The 21,167-nt window shown below is 47.2% G+C and overlaps 1 protein-coding gene across 5 annotated transcripts in view; it reads left to right on the top strand.

Moving 5' to 3' along the window:
- The window catches only part of SPATA13 (spermatogenesis associated 13), a 133,675-nt gene that overhangs the window by 99,849 nt on the left and 12,659 nt on the right, over positions 1–21,167 (top strand). For all 5 annotated transcript variants that reach the window (XM_063951678.1, XM_063951680.1, XM_063951679.1 and 2 more), the window contains 2 exons: positions 6,299–6,671; positions 16,654–16,728. In XM_063951678.1, coding sequence (XP_063807748.1) covers positions 6,299–6,671; positions 16,654–16,728 — 448 coding nt within the window. The remainder of the gene's footprint in view (positions 1–6,298; positions 6,672–16,653; positions 16,729–21,167) is intronic.

Genomic DNA, 21,167 nt, shown 5'->3' with positions numbered 1-21,167 from the left:
CTGAAATGTGACATAGGGTGAACTTAAGCACTACTGCGATTCATAAAAGAAACTAGGGCACTACTATAGGGCATAACATTAAATAAGGCTCTACTGTGCTTCAGAAAATGAACCAGGGCACTATTATAGGGCATAACGTTAACAACTGCTGCAGAGAATGTGTCTCTCTAGAAGCATTGGGACGGGGGGCCCTCAAAATGTTGCTATGGGGCCAAGAGCCATACTGCTACGTTGGTAGTATGTATGTAAAACTACTAAGGTGGACATTTATCAAATCTTGGACACCGATAAAGTACCAACCAGTTTCTGTCATTTATCTAGCACAACCTGTAAAATGACACCGTTGGTGGTGGTGTCTCTACTTTCTCTAAGATTTGATAAATCTCTCCAAAAGTACCAACCATTAAGCTTCTAACTGTAATTTTACAGGCTGTACTACAAAAAATGTCAGGAGCAGATTGGTTGATACTTTATATCTCTCCAAGAATTTTTTTAAATCTCCCCCTAGGTGTTTAATTGCACCAGTGTCAGCACAGTGGAAAGTCATGCTAAGGATGAACAGAGCTTTTTCACATCATACTATTTTTTATTTTATTTTGAATAAACTTTCTCTAACGTCCTAGTGGATGCTGGGGACTCCGTAAGGACCATGGGGAATAGACGGGCTCCGCAGGAGACTGGGTACTCTAAAGAAAGATTCAGTACTATCTGGTGTGCACTGGCTCCTCCCTCTATGCCCCTCCTCCAGACCTCAGTTAGAATCTGTGCCCGGCCAGAGCTGGGTGCTCCTAGTGGGCTCTCCTGAGCTTGCTAGAAAAGAAAGTATTTTGTCAGGTTTTTTATTTTCAGAGAGCTTCTGCTGGCAACAGACTCTCTGCTACGTGGGACTGAGGGGAGAGAAGCAAACCTACTCACTGCAGCGAAGTTGCGCTTCTTAGGCTACTGGACACCATTAGCTCCAGAGGGATCGAACACAGGTACCTAACCTTGATCGTCCGTTCCTGGAGCCGCGCCGCCGTCCCCCTCGCAGAGCCAGAAGTACAGAAGCAGCAGAAGCAAGAAGACATCGAAATCGGCGGCAGAAGACTCCTGTCTTCACTTAAGGTAGCGCACAGCACTGCAGCTGTGCGCCATTGCTCCCGCAGCACACCCACACACTCCGGTCACTGTAGGGTGCAGGGCGCAGGGGGGGGGGGGGGCGCCCTGGGCAGCAATTAAGATACCTGATGGAAAAAGTATACATATATACAGTCAGGCACTGTATATATGTGCGAGCCCCCGCCATTTTTACACATGAGAAGCGGGACAGAAGCCCGCCATTGAGGGGGCGGGGCCTTCTTCCTCAGCACACCAGCGCCATTTTCTCTTCACAGCTCCACTGGAAGGACGCTCCCCAAGCTCTCCCCTGCAGTATACAGGTGCAATAGAGGGTAAAAAAGAGAGGGGGGGCACATAAATTTAGGCGCAGAGATATATATAAAAACAGCAGCTACTGGGTAAGCACTAAGGTACAGTGTAATCCCTGGGTTATATAGCGCTGGGGTGTGTGCTGGCATACTCTCTCTCTCTGTCTCCCCAAAAGCCTTTGTGGGGTCCTGTCCTCAGTCAGAGCGTTCCCTGTATGTGTGCGGTGTGTCGGTACGCCTGTGTCGACATGTTTGATGAGGAAGGATACGTGGAGGCAGAACAAGTGCAAATAGATGTGGTGTCGCCCCCGACTGGGCCGACACCTGATTGGATGGATATGTGGAAGGTGTTAAATGATAATGTAAGCTCCTTACATAACAGATTGGATAAAGCTGTAGCCTTGGGACAGTCGGGGTCTCAACCCATGCCTGCTCCCACAGCGCAGAGGCCGTCAGGGTCTCAAAAGCACCCAATATCCCAGTTAGTTGACACAGACGTCGACACAGAATCTGATTCCAGTGTCGATGACGATGATGCAAAGTTGCAGCCTAAAATGACTAAAGCCATCCGCTACATGATTGTGGCAATGAAGGATGTGTTACACATTTCTGAGGAAAATCCTGTCCCTGACAAGAGGATTTATATGTATGGGGAGAAAAAGCAAGATGTGGCTTTTCCCCCGTCACATGAATTGAATGAATTATGTGAAAAAGCGTGGGATTCCCCTGATAGGAAGGTAGTAATTTCCAAGAGATTGCTGATGGCGTATCCTTTCCCGCCAACGGACAGGTTACGCTGGGAATCCTCCCCCAGGGTAGACAAGGCGTTGACAAGCTTATCTAAGAAGGTGGCCCTGCCGTCTCAGGATACGGCCGCCCTAAAGGATCCTGCGGATAGAAAGCAGGAAGCTATCCTGAAGTCTGTTTACACACATTCTGGTACGCTGCTGAGGCCAGCAATTGCTTCGGCCTGGATGTGTAGTGCGGTAGCAGCATGGACGGATACTCTGTCTGAGGAGTTAGATACCCTGGACAGGGACTCTGTTCTAATGACCCTGGCACATATCAAGGACGCGGTCCTATATATGCGGGATGCCCAGAGGGACATATGCCTGCTGGGCTCTAGAGTAAACGCAATGTCCATTTCTGCCAGAAGGGTCTTATGGACTCTGCAATGGACAGGGGATACCGACTCTAAAAAACACATGGAGGTTTTACCTTATAAGGGAGAGGAACTGTCTCTCAGACCTAGTTTCCACAGCTACGGCTGGGAAGTCAAATTTCTTGCCTTATGTCCCGCCACAGCCTAAGAAAGCACCGTATTACCAAATGCAGTCCTTTCGTTCGCAAAAGAGCAAGAAAGTCAGAGGTGCATCCTTTCTTGCCAGAGGCAGGGGTAGAGGAAAGAGGCTGCACCACGCAGCTAGTTCCCAGGAACAAAAGTCCTCCCCGGCTTCCACTAAATCCACCGCATGACGCTGGGGCTCCACAGGCGGAGCCGTGGGGGTGCGTCTCCGACTTTTCAGCCACCAGTGGGTTCGCTCACGGGTGGATCCTTGGGCTATACAAGTTGTGTCTCAGGGATACAAACTGGAATTCGAGGTGACGCCCCCTCACCGTTACCTAAAATCGGCCTTGCCAGTTTCCCCCATGGAAAGGGAGGTAGTGCTGGCAGCAATTCACAAGTTATACCTCCAGCAGGTGGTTGTAAAGGTTCCTCTCCTTCAACAGGGAAGGGGTTACTATTCCACTATGTTTGTAGTACCGAAACCGGACGGTTCGGTCAGACCCATCTTGAATTTAAAATCCCTTAACATTTATCTGAAGAAATTCAAGTTCGAAATGGAATCGCTCAGAGGGGTCATTGCAAGCCTGGAAGAGGGGGATTTTATGGTGTCTCTGGACATCAAGGATGCTTACTTGCATGTCCCCATTTATCCACCTCATCAGGAGTACTTCAGATTTGTGGTACAGGACTGTCATTACCAATTCCAGACGTTGCCGTTTGGGCTCTCCACGGCACCGAGAATATTTACCAAGGTAATGGCGGAAATGATGGTGCTCCTCAGAAAGCAAGGAGTCACAATTATCCCATACTTGGACGATCTCCTCATAAAGGCGAGGTCCAGAGAGCAGTTGCTGATCAGCGTAGCACACTCTCAGGAAGTGTTGCAACAGCACGGCTGGATTCTGAATATCCCAAAATCGCAGCCGATTCCTATGACGCGTCTGCCCTTTCTGGGCATGATTCTGGACACAGACCAGAAGAAGGTGTTTCTCCCGGCGGAGAAGGCTCAGGAGCTCGTCACTCTAGTCAGAGACCTCTTAAAACCGAAACAGGTGTCGGTGCATCACTGCACGCGAGTCCTGGGAAAGATGGTGGCATCATATGAAGCCATTCCCTTCGGCAGGTTCCATGCGAGGATCTTTCAGTGGGATCTGTTGGACAAGTGGTCCGAATCGCATCTTCAGATGCATCGGCTGATCACCCTGTCCCCCAGGGCCAGGGTGTCTCTTCTGTGGTGCCTGCAGAGTGCTCACCTTCCTCAGCAGGCACGACCTCCACCCGGGAGAGTGGGGACTTCATCATCAAGAAGTCTTCACGCAGATTGCAAGTCGGTGGGAACTGCCACAGGTGGACATGATGGCGTCCCGCCTCAACAAAAAGCTAAAACGGTATTGCGCCAGGTCAAGGGACCCTCAGGCGATAGCTGTGGACGCACTGGTAACACCGTGGGTGTTCCAGTCGGTCTATGTGTTTCCTCCTCTTCCTCTCATACCCAAGGTACTAAGAATCGTAAGGAAAAGAAGAGTGAAAACAATACTCATTGTTCCGGACTGGCCAAGAAGGACTTGGTACCCGGAACTGCAAGAAATGCTCACAGAGGAACCATGGCCTCTGCCTCTCAGACAGGACCTGTTGCAACAGGGGCCCTGTCTGTTCCAAGACTTACCGCGGCTGCGTTTGACGGCATGGCGGTTGAACGCCGAATCCTAGCAGAAAAGGGCATTCCGGATGAAGTTATTCCTACGCTGATAAAGGCTAGGAAGGACGTGACAGCAAAGCATTATCACCGTATATGGCGAAAATATGTTGCTTGGTGTGAGGCCAGAAAGGCCCCTACAGAGGAATTCCAGCTGGGTCGATTCCTGCACTTCCTACAGTCAGGTGTGACTATGGGCATAAAATTAGGGTCCATAAAGGTCCAGATTTCGGCCCTATCCATCTTCTTTCAAAAATAACTGGCTTCACTGCCTGAGGTTCAGACGTTTGTTAAGGGAGTGCTGCATATTCAGCCCCGTTTTGTGCCACCAGTGGCACCTTGGGATCTTAACGTGGTGTTGGATTTCCTGAAATCCCACTGGTTTGAGCCACTTAAGACCATGGAACTAAAGTATCTCACGTGGAAAGTGGTCATGCTGTTGGCTTTAGCTTCAGCTAGGCGTGTGTCAGAATTGGCGGCTTTGTCATGTAAAAGCCCCTATCTGGTTTTCCATATGGACAGGGCAGAATTGCGGACTCGTCCGCAGTTTCTGCCAAAGGTTGTGTCATCTTTTCATTTGAACCAACCTATTGTGGTGCCTGCGGCTACTCGTGACTTGGAGGACTCCAAGTTGCTGGACGTAGTCCGGGCTTTGAAGATTTATGTAACCAGAACGGCTGGAGTCAGGAAGACTGACTCGCTGTTTATCCTGTATGCATCCAAAAAGCTGGGTGCTCCTGCTTCAAAGCAAACTATTGCTCGCTGGATCTGTAACACGATTCAGCAGGCTCATTCTGCGGCGGGATTGCCGCAGCCGAAATCAGTGAAAGCCCATTCCACAAGGAAAGTGGGCTCTTCTTGGGCGGCTGCCCGAGGGGTCTCGGCATTACAGCTTTGCCGAGCTGCTACTTGGTCGGGTTCAAACACTTTTGCAAAATTCTACAGGTTTGATACCCTGGCTGAGGAGGGCATTGTGTTTGCCCATTCGGTGCTGCAGAGTCATCCGCACTCTCCCGCCCGTTTGGGAGCTTTGGTATAATCCCCATGGTCCTTACGGAGTCCCCAGCATCCACTAGGACGTTAGAGAAAGTAAGAATTTACTTACCGGTAATTCTATTTCTCGTAGTCCGTAGTGGATGCTGGGCGCCCGTCCCAAGTGCGGACTTTCTGCAATACGTGTATATAGTTATTGCTTAACAAAGGGTTATGGTTATGTAGCATCGGTTGAGTGATGCTCAGTTGTTGTTCATACTGTTAACTGGGTAAGTTTATCACAAGTTGTACGGTGTGATTGGTGTGGCTGGTATGAGTCTTACCCTGGATTCCAAAATCCTTTCCTTGTAATGTCAGCTCTTCCTGGCACAGTTTCCTTAACTAAGGTCTGGAGGAGGGGCATAGAGGGAGGAGCCAGTGCACACCAGATAGTACTGAATTTTCTTTACAGTGCCCAGTCTCCTGCGGAGCCCATCTATTCCCCATGGTCCTTACGGAGTCCCCAGCATCCACTACGGACTACGAGAAATAGAATTACCGGTGAGTAAATTCTTATTTTTACATTTTGTTTTTAATTCACAAAAAAATAGTTTATTTACCGCCCTATTCATAAAGGAGATAAACCATCTCTAGTATTGAAATATGATCAGACTGACCTACTGTTATGTACTGATAAATATACTGTGGGGGTGTTTATGGAAATGGTTCTACAGGTAACTGCATAGAAGTGATGTTGTCCATTGCAACCAATCAGATTCTAGATCTCATTTTTTAGTACAGTTTAGAAAAGGAGCACAAATACCTGCTTGCTGTGGGTTGTGCATTAGATTTTCTGTACAGTTACCTCTGGAACAGTTTTCATCATACCCCATAGTGAGTTTTCCATGAATAACACAGATGTATGTGTCTATCTAGGGACAAGATATTTTAGCCAGGAGCTCCGAGCTGATCCATTCAGGAGAACTGACAAAGATCTTTAAACAAGGGAAGAGCCAGCAAAGGACATTCTTTCTGTTTGACCACCAACTGGTCTTCTGCAAAAAGGACTTGTTACGCAGAGACATCTTGTACTACAAAGGGCGGATAGACACGGATGAGATGGAATTTACTGACGTCGAAGACGGCAAGGACAGGGACTTCAATTTGAACATTAAGAATGCTTTTAAGATGGTAAATAAGCAGACTGATGAAGTTCATTTGTTTTGTGCAAAGAAGCTGGAAGACAAGCTGGGATGGCTTCAAGCGTTCTTGGATGAAAGGAAGAGAGTCCAAGAGGACAAGGAGATGGGTGAGTGACCTGTGCCTTAGCTTCAAACCTGATCTTCCTGTTCCTTATACTGAAGTGACCTCACAGGTTCTTACTGAGCGAAGTGGGCATTCATTGGTCTTTTCTCTATCGTCCTAGTGGATGCTGGGGTTCCTGAAAGGACCATGGGGAATAGCGGCTCCGCAGGAGACAGGGCACAAAAAGTAAAGCTTTATGATCAGGTGGTGTGTACTGGCTCCTCCCCCTATGACCCTCCTCCAAGCCTCAGTTAGATTTTTGTGCCCGGCCGAGAAGGGTGCAATCTAGGTGGCTCTCCTAAAGAGCTGCTTAGAAAAGTTTAGCTTAGGTTTTTTATTTTACAGTGAGTCCTGCTGGCAACAGGATCACTGCAACGAGGGACTTAGGGGAGAAGAAGTGAACTCACCTGCGTGCAGGATGGATTGGCTTCTTGGCTACTGGACATTAGCTCCAGAGGGACGATCACAGGTACAGCCTGGATGGTCACCGGAGCCTCGCCGCCGGCCCCCTTGCAGATGCTGAAACGAGAAGAGGTCCAGAATCGGCGGCAGAAGACTCCTCAGTCTTCTTAAGGTAGCGCACAGCACTGCAGCTGTGCGCCATTTTCCTCTCAGCACACTTCACACGGCAGTCACTGAGGGTGCAGGGCGCTGGGAGGGGGGCGCCCTGGGAGGCAAATGAAAACCTTTTTTGGCTAAAAAATACCTCACATATAGCCTCCGGGGGCTATATGGAGATATTTAACCCCTGCCAGAATCCACTAAAGAGCGGGAGACGAGCCCGCCGAAAAAGGGGCGGGGCCTATCTCCTCAGCACACAGCGCCATTTTCCTCACACAGCTCCGCTGGTCAGGAAGGCTCCCAGGCTCTCCCCTGCACTGCACTACAGAAACAGGGTAAAACAAGAGAGGGGGGGCAAAATTGTGGCAAAACTATATTATTAAAGCAGCTATACAGGGAGCACTTATTATAAGGCTATCCCTGTCATATATAGCGCTTTTGGTGTGTGCTGGCAAACTCTCCCTCTGTCTCATCAAAGGGCTAGTGGGGTCCTGTCTTCGTTAAGAGCATTCCCTGTGTGTCTGCTGTGTGTCGGTACGTGTGTGTCGACATGTATGAGGACGATATTGGTGTGGAGGCGGAGCAATTGCCAAATATGGGGATGTCACCTCCTAGGGGGTCGACACCAGAATGGATGCCTTTATTTATGGAATTACGGGATAGTGTCAACACGCTAAAGCAGTCGTTTGACGACATGAGACGGCCGGACAATCAATTAGTGCCTGTCCAGGCGCCTCAAACACCGTCAGGGGCTGTAAAACGCCCTTTGCCTCAGTCGGTCGACACAGACCCAGACACAGGCACTGATTGCAGTGGCGACGGTGACGAATCAACCGTATTTTCTAGTAGGGCCACACGTTATATGATTTTGGCAATGAAGGAGGCGTTACATATTGCTGATACTACAGGTACCACAAAACAGGGTATCATGTGGGGTGTGAAAAAACTACCTATAGTTTTTCCTGAATCAGATGAATTAAATGAGGTGTGTGATGAAGCGTGGGTTGCCCCCGATAAAAAAATGCTAATTTCAAAGAAGTTATTGGCTTTATACCCTTTCCCGCCAGAGGTTAGGGCGCGCTGGGAAACACCTCCTAGGGTGGACAAGGCGCTCACACGCTTATCAAAACAAGTGGCGTTACCCTCTCCTGAGACGGCCGCACTTAAAGATCCAGCAGATAGGAGGATGGAAAATATCCAAAAAAGTATATACACACATACAGGTGTTATACTACGACCAGCTATAGCGACAGCCTGGATGTGCAGTGCTGGGGTAGCTTGGTCAGAGTCCCTGATTGAAAATATTGATACCCTGAATAGGGACAATGTTTTACTGTCTTTAGAGCAAATAAAGGATGCATTTCTTTATATGCGTGATGCACAGAGGGATATCTGCACACTGGCATCACGGGTAAGTGCTATGTCCATTTCGGCCAGAAGAAGTTTATGGACGCGACAGTGGTCAGGCGATGCGGACTCAAAACGGCATATGGAAGTTTTGCCGTATAAAGGGGAGGAGTTATTTGGTGTCGGTCTATCGGATTTGGTGGCCACGGCTACAGCCGGGAAATCCACCTTTTTACCTCAAGTCACTCCCCAACAGAAAAAGACACCGACTTTTCAACCGCAGCCCTTTCGTTCCTTTAAAAACAAGAGAGCAAAGGGATATTCATATCTGCCACGAGGCAGAGGAAGGGGGAAGAGACAGCAACAGGCAGCTCCTTCCCAGGAACAGAAGCCCTCCCCCGCTTCTACAAAAGCCTCAGCATGACGCTGGGGCTTCTCAAGCGGACTCGGGGGCGGTGGGGGGTCGTCTCAAGAATTTCAGCGCGCAGTGGGCTCACTCGCAGGTAGATCCCTGGATCCTGCAGATAATATCTCAGGGGTACAGGTTGGAACTAGAGACGGATCCACCTCGCCGTTTCCTGAAGTCTGCTTTACCAACGTCCCCCTCCGACAGGGTGACGGTCTTGGAAGCCATTCACAAGCTGTACTCTCAGCAGGTGATAGTCAAGGTACCCCTTTTACAACAAGGAAAGGGGTATTATTCCACTCTATTTGTGGTACCGAAGCCGGATGGCTCGGTAAGACCTATTCTAAATCTGAAATCCTTGAACCTGTACATAAAGAAGTTCAAGTTCAAGATGGAGTCACTCAGAGCAGTGATAGCGAACCTGGAAGAAGGGGACTTTATGGTATCCTTGGACATCAAGGATGCGTATCTCCACGTTCCAATTTACCCCTCACACCAGGGGTACCTCAGGTTCGTCGTACAGAACTGTCACTATCAGTTTCAGACGCTGCCGTTCGGATTGTCCACGGCACCTCGGGTCTTTACCAAGGTAATGGCCGAGATGATGATTCTTCTTCGAAGAAAAGGCGTATTAATTATCCCATACTTGGACGATCTCCTAATAAGGGCAAGGTCCAGAGAACAGCTAGAGATGGGATTAGCACTGTCTCAAGAAGTGCTAAAACAGCACGGGTGGATTCTGAATATTCCAAAATCCCAGTTAATTCCGACAACACGTCTGCTGTTCCTAGGGATGATTCTGGACACGGTTCAGAAAAAGGTTTTTCTCCCGGAGGAAAAAGCCAAGGAGTTATCCGAGCTTGTCAGGAACCTCCTAAAACCAGGAAAGGTGTCTGTACATCAATGCACAAGAGTCCTGGGAAAAATGGTGGCTTCTTACGAAGCAATTCCATTCGGCAGATTCCACGCAAGAATTTTCCAGAGGGATCTGTTGGACAAATGGTCAGGGTCGCATCTTCAGATGCACCAGCGGATAACCCTGTCTCCAAGGACAAGGGTATCTCTTCTGTGGTGGTTGCAGAGTGCTCATCTATTGGAGGGCCGCAGATTCGGCATACAGGATTGGATCCTGGTGACCACGGACGCCAGCCTGAGAGGCTGGGGAGCAGTCACACAAGGAAGAAACTTCCAGGGCGTGTGGTCGAGCCTAGAAACGTCTCTTCACATAAACATTCTGGAACTAAGAGCAATCTACAATGCTCTAAGCCAGGCAGAACCTCTGCTTCAAGGAAAACCGGTGTTGATCCAGTCGGACAACATCACGGCAGTCGCCCATGTGAACAGACAGGGCGGCACAAGAAGCAGGAGTGCAATGGCAGAAGCTGCAAGGATTCTTCGCTGGGCAGAGAATCATGTGATAGCACTGTCAGCAGTGTTCATCCCGGGAGTGGACAACTGGGAAGCAGACTTCCTCAGCAGACACGACCTTCACCCGGGAGAGTGGGGACTTCATCCAGAAGTTTTCCACATGCTGGTAACCCGTTGGGAAAGACCAATGGTGGACTTGATGGCGTCTCGCCTCAACAAAAAACTGGACAGGTATTGCGCCAGGTCAAGAGATCCGCAGGCAATAGCTGTGGACGCGCTGGTAACGCCTTGGGTGTACCAGTCGGTGTATGTGTTTCCTCCTCTGCCTCTCATACCAAAAGTATTGAGAATTATACGGCAAAGAGGCGTAAGAACGATACTAGTGGTTCCGGATTGGCCAAGAAGGACTTGGTACCCGGAACTTCAAGAGATGATCACGGAAGATCCGTGGCCTCTACCTCTGAGAAGGGACTTGCTTCAGCAGGGTCCCTGTCTGTTTCAAGACTTACCGCGGCTGCGTTTGACGGCATGGCGGTTGAACGCCGGATCCTAAAGGAAAAAGGCATGCCGGAAGAAGTCATTCCTACTTTGATTAAAGCAAGGAAGGAAGTAACCGCGCAACATTATCACCGCATTTGGCGAAAATATGTTGCGTGGTGCGAGGATCGGAGTGCTCCGACGGAGGAATTTCAACTGGGTCGATTCCTACATTTCCTGCAATCAGGATTGTCTATGGGTCTCAAATTGGGATCTATTAAGGTTCAAATTTCGGCCCTGTCGATTTTCTTCCAAAAAGAATTGGATTCAGTTCCTGAAGTCCAGACTTTTGTTAAGGGAGTGCTGCATATACAGCCCCCTGTGGTGCCTCCAGTGGCACCGTGGGATCTCAATGTTGTTTTGGACTTTCTCAAATCTCATTGGTTTGAACCACTAAAAACTGTGGATTTGAAATATCTCACATGGAAAGTGACCATGCTACTAGCCCTGGCTTCGGCCAGGAGAGTGTCAGAACTGGCAGCTTTATCTTACAAAAGCCCATATCTGATTTTCCATTCGGACAGGGCAGAACTGCGGACTCGTCCGCATTTTCTCCCTAAGGTGGTGTCAGCATTTCATCTGAACCAACCTATTGTAGTGCCTGCGGCTACAAGCGACTTGGAGGACTCCAAGTTGTTGGACGTTGTCAGAGCTTTAAAAATATACATTTCAAGGACAGCTGGAGTCAGGAAATCTGACTCGCTGTTTATACTATATGCTCCCAACAAGTTGGGCGCTCCTGCGTCTAAGCAGACTATTGCTCGCTGGATTTGTAGTACGATTCAGCTTGCACATTCTGTGGCAGACCTGCCACAGCCAAAATCGGTAAAAGCCCACTCCACAAGGAAGGTGGGTTCTTCTTGGGCGGCTGCCCGAGGGGTCTCGGCATTACAACTCTGCCGAGCGGCTACGTGGTCGGGGGAGAACACGTTTGTAAAATTCTACAAATTTGATACCCTGGCTAAGGAGGACCTGGAGTTCTCTCATTCGGTGCTGCAGAGTCATCCGCACTCTCCTGCCCGTTTGGGAGCTTTGGTATAGTCCCCATGGTCCTTTCAGGAACCCCAGCATCCACTAGGACGATAGAGAAAATAAGAATTTACTTACCAATAATTCTATTTCTCGGAGTCCGTAGTGGATGCTGGGCGCCCATCCCAAGTGCGGATTATCTGCATTACTTGTACATAGTTACAAAAATCGGGTTATTATTGTTGTGAGCCATCTTTTCAGAGGCTCCGCTGTTATCATACTGTTAACTGGGTTTAGATCACAGGTTGTACGGTGTGATTGGTGTGGCTGGTATGAGTCTTACCCGGGATTCATAAATCCTTCCTTATTGTGTACGCTCGTCCGGGCACAGTACCTAACTGAGGCTTGGAGGAGGGTCATAGGGGGAGGAGCCAGTACACACCACCTGATCATAAAGCTTTACTTTTTGTGCCCTGTCTCCTGCGGAGCCGCTATTCCCCATGGTCCTTTCAGGAACCCCAGCATCCACTACGGACTCCGAGAAATAGAATTATCGGTAAGTAAATTCTTATTATCTATTGTACATTGATGATATGGTCTTCTTCTGAATTAGGGATGGAGATTCTCCAATAATCAGGCTATGACCCTCATCCAGCACCTTCATGGGAAATGTACCTTTTGCAAGTGACATAGTGGCTAGGTTTAAGTATCCTAACCCGTAGACCAATATAATATAATTGCAACCAGTGTGTCCCTGGCAATGACTAATGCCCATGCTTTATCCGGGGACGGAATCTCTGCATGGTATAAATATAGATATTTGCTTTATTTATTTGTTAGAGTCCCTCCTCTGCTCCTAAGTGTCATTATTCATATTTCTAACTTTGCTGCCTAAATAAATCCCTGAGTCATCTTTACATCACGTGCAGGGTGAGTTGCAGTGGCCTTACAGTAGGTGTAATAGCTCAAGGGAAAGTTCTCCAGACTAGTAGAAGTGCAGCCGCGTTCTCTTCTAACCACACAGGAGAAACCTGGGTTTTATATGATGATCAATTTAATAGACCATGCAATCCTTGCTACTCTGTTCCCCATGATTTTGGGAGAAAATGAATTCATGAAATACAGTAGGTCTTTGTTTTTCACTAAATCCTATTTTTTTTTTTTTTTTTTTTTTTACATAATTCAGACTTCTTACGCACCCACATTAACAGGATAAGTACTGTAGGTTCCGAAATTGTTTTACGTTATCTGGTAGCCTAGAGACGTAAGGAATGGATTTTCCAACTTCCTCAGATTACGTTAATGTCCATTTTTTCTGTTGTGGATACTTAGAATAAGGAGTAAGCTCTCTGTATATGCTGTACTGTCATGGAGACTTAGCATAAGAAGTAAAGCTCTCTGTATATTGGTACTGTCATGTAGACTTAGAATGAGGAGTAAGCTCTCTGTATATGTGGTACTGTCATGTAGACTTAGAATAAGGAGTAAGATCTCTGTGTATGTGGTACTGTCATGGAGACTTAAGGGCCTTACACACTGGCCGATTGGACGCCGAGGGGTGGGTGTGACAAGGGGAGTGAAGTTTCTTCACTCCCCCCGTCACCCGGCCCCATAGCCCTACATGCTAATATGGACGATATTGTCCATATTAGCTTGCAGGCATAAACGAGCCGGCACCAATGATGAATGAGCGCGGGGCCGCGCATCGTTCATCGTTGGTGCATACACACTGAAAGATATAAACAATATCTCGTTCATTAATGAATGAGATCGTTCCTATCTTTCAGTGTAATCGGTAAATGTGTAGGGCCCTTTAGAATAAGGCTTAAGATCTCTGTGTATGCTGTACTGTCATGGAGACTTAGAATAAGGAGTAAGCTCTCTGTATATGCTGTACTTTCGTGGATCCTTAGAATAAGGAGTAAGCTCTCTGTATATGCTGTACTGTCATGGATACTTAGAATAAGTAGTAAGCTCTCTTATATGTGGTACTGTCATGGAGACTTAGAATAAGGAGTAAGCTCTCTGTATATGCTGTACTGTCGTGGATACTTAGAATAAGGAGTAAGCTCTCTGTATATGCTGTACTTTCGTGGATCCTTAGAATAAGGAGTAAGCTCTCTGTATATGCTGTACTGTCGTGGATACTTAGAATAAGGAGTAAGCTCTCTGTATATGCTGTACTGTCATGGATACTTAGAATAAGGAGTAAGCTCTCTTATATGTGGTACTGTCATGGAGACTTAGAATAAGGAGTAAGCTCTCTGTATATGCGGTACTGTCATGGGTACTTATAAGGAGTAAGCTCTCTGTATATGCAGTACTGTCTTGGGGGGTCATTCCAAGTTGATAGCTCGCTAGCTATTTTTTTGCTGCGATCAGGTCAAAACTCGGGCAAAACTGCGCATGCGTATGCACCGCAATGCACAAGCGTATACTGGTACAAAGCGGATCGGTGCTGAGCGATGGATTTAACAAAGAATCCATTCGCACAGCCGATCGCAAGAAGATTGACAGGAAGAAGGCGTTTATGGGTGTCCACTGACCGTTTTCAGGGAGTGGTTGGAAAAACGCAGGCGTGTCAAAGTGTTTGCAGAGCGGGTGTCTGACGTCAATTCCGGAACCGGACAGGCTGAAGTGATCGCAGCGGCTGAGTAAGTTCAAACCCACTCAGAAACCACACAAAACTTTTTTGTACCGCTCGGCTGCACAAGCGTTCGCACACTTGCAAAGCTAAAATACACTCCCCCATAGGCAGCGACTATCTGATCGCAGCGCTGCAAAAAATAGCTAGCGAGTGATCAACTCGGAATGACCCCCATGGATACTTAGAATAAGGAGTACGCTCTCTGTATATGATGTACTGTCATGGAGACTTAGAATAAGGAGCAAGCTCTCTGTATATGCTGTACTGTCATGGAGACTTAGAATAAGGAGTAAGCTCTCTGTATATGCGGTACTGTCATGGAGACTTAGAATAAGGAGTAAGCTCCCTGTATATGCTGTACTGTCATGGAGACTTAGAATAAGGAGTAAGCTCTCTGTATATGCTGTACTGTCATGGAGACTTAGAATAAGGAGTAAGCTCTCTGTATATGCTGTACTGTCATGGAGACTTAGAATAAGGAGTAAGCTCTCTGTATATGCTGTACTGTCATGGAGACTTAGAATAAGCAGTAAAGAGCGATATATGCTGCACTGTCATGGATGAGTAAGAGCTGTATATATGCGGTACTGTCATGGATACGTAGAATAAATAGTTGTTGGCTTGGACGTCTTGTTAGAAATGTTTCCTTTTCCTAGGGTTTAATGGAATTCTTGCAATTTCTTCTTTTATGTCAAAATGATCTATCGGTTTCTTTTAATGTTTTTACATATGGGAAACTTGTTGGGCAATCCCCCTGCCTTACTGGATATTCACGTGTGATAAGCCTGAGTCACGCTTGGTTTAAGCCATAGTAAAGTTATGAGGATGCAATGTGGAGGTGTTCCCTTCCTGGAACGCTATTCCAGACTGATGTTCCCCAGGAGACGGCATGTGAGTGTGTACTGTAACACCACCCACTGCCACATCTATTTATACTGATGCCGGACTCCACACTTTTATACCTGGACAAAATGCTGGAGAGTATGAAGAGCCTCCTGGCTGATCCGTCTTTCCTCCTGATGAATGGTGATTATGATGAGTTTCTGTTTCTTGTTATTCTCTGTCTGTGAGAGGTGGGAATAAGGCATGGGCATTTTCTGGATGCACTGCTGCTGTATTCTTGCACTGGTTACAGCAGATGGCCATTGGGCTTATTTTGGGGCCTTGTATATTTTGCCTGTCCAATTGCCCAATCTCACTGCCTGCCATTCTTGCAGCAAGTGTGGCCAGAGTTAAGAAGTCAGTGGGCTGTCCAGTTGTACTGGGTCTCCAGGTACCAACACCTTAGCTGTGGTGGAACTAAAAGTCCCAGCGCCCACCCGCCCTCACCACCCTTCTCAATGCTATTCTGGCGGAGGATTCTAGGAGCCTACTGGAGAAATGTATCAAACCTTCTACAGAGGACAGGTGGAGAAGTTTCCCATAGTAACCAATTAGATTCTAGCTATATGTATCTGATTATGGGGTCTATTTACTAAGCCTTGGAGAGAGATAAAGTGGATGGAGATAAAGTACCAGCCAACCAGCTTCTAACTGTAATTTTTCAATCCCAGTCTTTGACATGGCATTTAGGAGCTGATTGGCTGCTACTCTATCTCTGTCCACTTTATCTCCATCCAAGGCTTAGTATATAGATCCCTAAGCCAGATGAATGCTAGCTAGAATCTGATTGGTTGCGAGCCACTTCTCCACTTGTCCCCTGTAGAAGGTTTGATACATTTCCCCCCAAATTGAGCATCTCCAATATATACGTCTGCACAAATGTAAAACTCAGGACTGTACTAGGTCAGTGCGCTCTGTGTCTTGACCACGATTTCCTCTTTTGTGTTTACTGACTCCTATTAATATTTTACTAAATATACCCAAACATGTCTATATTACTAAAGTGCAAGTTTATAGAAGAGGAGATGTTGCCCATATCACCCAATCAGATTCTAGCTATTCTCATCTAGAAGGTGCTAGGTACATAAGTAGAATCTGATTGGTTGGTATGGACAACTTATCCACATCTATAACCTGTACTTGAGTAAATAAACCCCGTTGTGTGAAGGCCTTGTGGCTTGGAGTAAGGGAACCTTTAGACCATACAACTTGGCCAACACCTCTATCTTACGGTTACTGACCAGTGTTATGTGACTTGTCTCCTGTTAGGGATGGAGCTTTCAGAAGAGCAGAAGGAACAAGCCATGCTTAATGCAAAGAGGTCCAGACAAGGAAAGATGAAAGGTGAGTCAGGTTCTGGCCTTACCGTACATTATCTGTTCATTTTCCGTACCAAATACAAGTACACGTGCATATTCTATTGTGGTTACCTGTATGTCCTCTTTATAGAGCCCCTTATTGGGATGTTACATGACATAGCAATAATAGAACTGATACAGGAATAAAGTGAGTGAGCCTGTATCTCTGCCTGCACCCATGATCCTGGACTAATATTAATGCATAGTTAATTTGTTATTTATAATTCAGGTGATGCAATATGTAAGTATTCTTTGTTCCACAACTTTGAAATTCTACAAAGAAACAAAGAATTTTACGGCAGATAAGAACCACTTGGCCATCTAGTCTGCCCATGTACATGCACCCCTACACACAAGGGGTTATTTTTTGTTGGAAGCCAATTAGCCTACCAGTATATTTTTGGATTGTGGGAGGAAACCCATGCAAGCTCGGGGAGAATATACAAACTCCACACAGATTATGCAGTATATATACAGTGATTGTGGGCGCTACCACTTTTCAGGGTTTTATGCAGTTCCAAATTCTACAATCAAATTTTTCACACAGAGAATGGGGACAGTGTCAGGCCGCAGCCATAATGCCGCAGTGTTAATAATGTAATATATTGCATTTTATCACTGTCTGCCTTACAGCTTCAAACATGATGCCCTTTTTTACCCTCCTGTTTGATCTTGTGAAGTTGTAAAGCCGAGACCATTAAATGCTTTAATTTGCATTATCATTAGGTCGGCATTACTGCTTTGACCCGACACTGTCCCTATTCTGAATGTCTACATTTTGATCCTACCCATCCCCTTTTCAGTAGTCATCAATATGTAAAGTTAGTATTTGCTGTTGTCTGACAAAACTCTATGCACAAGACTTGTTTGGACTTCTGCAGAATTTATTGGCTCCTGAGCTTCCTGCACCCTGCAATATCACTGCTGATACCATACAATGTTAATGCCTGATAAGATCTATATTGGACTTATTGGCAGATGACTGCCATTCGCCTGTGTGTGCTGTCGGAAAGCGGTTAAGATACCGCCACTTGCGATCCTAGTGATCACAATGCAGATGCCGGAATTCCACACAGCTGTACAATACAGGCGAGACAGGCTAATCTCCCTGTGTGGGTGTCCAATATAATGCCTGCAGTGTGGCGAGCGCAGCAAGCCCGCAAGGGCCTTTCTTGAGCTCGCTACCGGCATAATGGTGGCTGGGATGCCGCTGTCTGTATACTGACTGCTGGCATCCCGCCCATCGGTATTTAATACTGAACCCTGTGATGTCATCTTGGAATGCAGTACTAGACCACAGGGAAACCTGTAGTAATATGTGCCACAAATCATGTGACAAACAAGTTGCCCTTATCCAGTTGGATATCCATGTGTGGCCATATTGGACAGTGGATGACCAGCTTAAAGCTCTTCTCAATGATGTAGTTAACACCTGAAAAGCACATAGAATATATTGTTAACGGTGAAGTCACGCCACTGCAGATACAATAGCAAGTTGTGAGTTTACACAGGTGTGCTTCTCTCTGAAAAAGCACAATGCACATAAATGATATTAGAAGGGAGGGCACTCTCACCAGTTGTCATTCAATTCCAATTTCTCTTCAATGTCTTAAGAAAGAAATGGATGGTCAGTCTTAGGTTGGGGGTGTGTGTGTGTGTGTGTGTGTGTGTGTGTGTATATATGTATATGTATGTGTGTGTATATATATATATATATATTTCTCTATCGTCCTAGTGGATGCTGGGGTTCCTGAAAGGACCATGGGGAATAGCGGCTCCGCAGGAGACAGGGCACAAAAAGTAAAGCTTTTCCAGATCAGGTGGTGTGCACTGGCTCCTCCCCCTATGACCCTCCTCCAGACTCCAGTTAGATTTTTGTGCCCGGCCGAGAAGGGTGCAATTCTAGGTGGCTCTCATAAAGAGCTGCTTAGAGAAAGTTTAGCTTAGGTTTTTTATTTTACAGTGATTCCTGCTGGCAACAGGATCACTGCAACGAGGGACAGAGGGGAGAAGAAGTAAACTCACTTGCGTGCAGGATGGATTTGCTTCTTGGCTACTGGACATCAAGCTCCAGAGGGACGATCACAGGTACAGCCTGGATGGTCACCGGAGCCGCGCCGCCGGCCCCCTTGCAGATGCTGAAGTAAGAAGAGGTCCAGAATCGGCGGCTGAAGACTCCTGCAGTCTTCTAAAGGTAGCGCACAGCACTGCAGCTGTGCGCCATTTTCCTCTCAGCACACTTCACACGGCAGTCACTGAGGGTGCAGGGCGCTGGGGGGGGCGCCCTGGGAGGCAAATGTAAACCTATATAAGGCTAAAAATACCTCACATATAGCCCCCAGAGGCTATATGGAGTTATTTAACCCCTGCCTGAATTCACAAAATAGCGGGAGACGAGCCCGCCGAAAAAGGGGCGGGGCCTATCTCCTCAGCACACAGCGCCATTTTCTCTCACAGAAAGGCTGGAGAGAAGGCTCCCAGGCTCTCCCCTGCACTGCACTACAGAAACAGGGTTTAAACAGAGAGGGGGGGCACTAATTGGCGATATAAACATATATATAAAGATGCTATAAGGGAGAAACACTTATTTAAGGTTGTCCCTATGTAATTATAGCGTTTTTTTGGTGTGTGCTGGCAAACTCTCCCTCTGTCTCTCCAAAGGGCTAGTGGGGTCCTGTCCTCTATCAGAGCATTCCCTGTGTGTGTGCTGTGTGTCGGTACGTGTGTGTCGACATGTATGAGGACGATGTTGGAGGAGGCGGAGCAAATTGCCTGTAATGGTGATGTCACTCTCTAGGGAGTCGACACCGGAATGGATGGCTTATTTAGGGAATTACGTGAGAATGTCAACACGCTGCAAGGTCGGTTGACGACATGAGACGGCCGACAAACAATTAGTACCGGTCCAGGCGTCTCAGAAACACCGTCAGGGGTTTTAAAAAAACGCCCATTTACCTCAGTCGGTCGACACAGACACAGACACGGACACTGAATCCAGGGTCGACGGTGAATAAACAAACGTATTCCTCATTAGGGCCACACGTTAAGGGCAATGAAGGAGGTGTTACATATTTCTGATACTACAAGTACCACAAAAAAGGGTATTATGTGGGAGTAAAAAAACTACCTGTAGTTTTTCCTGAATCAGATAAAATAAAATGAAGTGTGTGATGATGCGTGGGTTTACCCCGATAGCAAATATTGGCGTTATACCCTTTCCCGCCAGAAGTTAGGGCGCGTTGGAAAACACCCCTTAGGGTGGATAAGGCGCTCACACGCTTATCAAGTGGCGTTACCGTCTCCAGATACGGCCGCCCTCAAGGAGCCAGCTGATAGGCAGCTGGGAAAAATATCCTAAAAAGTATATACACACTTACGGTGGTTATACTGCGACCAGCGATCGCCATCAGCCTGGAGATGCAGTGCTGGTTTGGCTTGGTCGAATTCCCTGACTGAAAATATTTTATTGATATAGAGCATTTACTAGGATGCATTCTATATATATGTATGCGAGATGCACAGAGGGATATTTGCACTCTGGCATCAAGATAAGTGCGTTGTCCATATCTCCCAGAAGATGTCATGGACACGACAGTGGTCAGGTGATACAGATCCCATACGGCACATGGAAGTATTGCCGTATAAAGGGAAGGAGTTATTTGGGGTCGGTCCATCGGACCTGGGGGCCACAGCTACAGCTGGGAAATCCAACCTTTTTACCCCAAGTTACATCTCAGCAGAAAAAGACACTGTCTTTTCAGCCTCAATCTTCTTTTCCCATGAGGGCAAGCGGGCAAAAGGCCAGTCATATCTGCCCAGACATAGAGGAAAGGGAAGTAGTCTGCAGCAGGCAGCTCCTTCCCAGGAAAAGAAGCCCTCCACCGCGTCTGCCAAGTCCTCAGCATGACGCTGGGGACGTACAAGCGGACTCAGGTGAGGTGGGGGGGGTAGTCTCAAGAGTCTCAGCGCGCAGTGGGATCACTCGCAAGTTGACCCCTAGATCGTACAAGTATGATCCCAGGGGTACAGATTGGAGAGTCGAGACATTTTTTTCCTCGCAGGTTCCTGAAGTCTGCTTTACCAACGGCTCCCTCCGACAGGGAGGCAGTATTGGGAAAAATTCACAAGCTGTATTTCCAGCAAGTGATAATCAAAGTACCCCTCCTACAACAAGGAAAAGGGTATTAGTCTTCCACACTATATTGTGGTACTGAAGCCGGACGGCTTGGTGAGACATAGTCTAAATCTGAAATATTTGAACACTTACATAAAAAGGTTCAAATCAAGATGGAGTCACTCAGAGTAGTGATAGCGAACCGGAAAAAAGGGGACTATATGGTGTCCCTGGACATCAAGGATTACCTCCATGTCCAAATTTGCCCTTCTCAACAAGGGTACCTCTGGCTCGTGATATAGAACTGTCAA

This window comes from Pseudophryne corroboree, chromosome 2 (genome assembly GCF_028390025.1).
Source record: "Pseudophryne corroboree isolate aPseCor3 chromosome 2, aPseCor3.hap2, whole genome shotgun sequence".
Taxonomy (NCBI): domain Eukaryota; kingdom Metazoa; phylum Chordata; class Amphibia; order Anura; family Myobatrachidae; genus Pseudophryne; species Pseudophryne corroboree.
The sequence above is the reverse complement of the archived record's forward strand: the minus strand, read 5'-3'. Positions and strand labels throughout refer to the sequence as shown.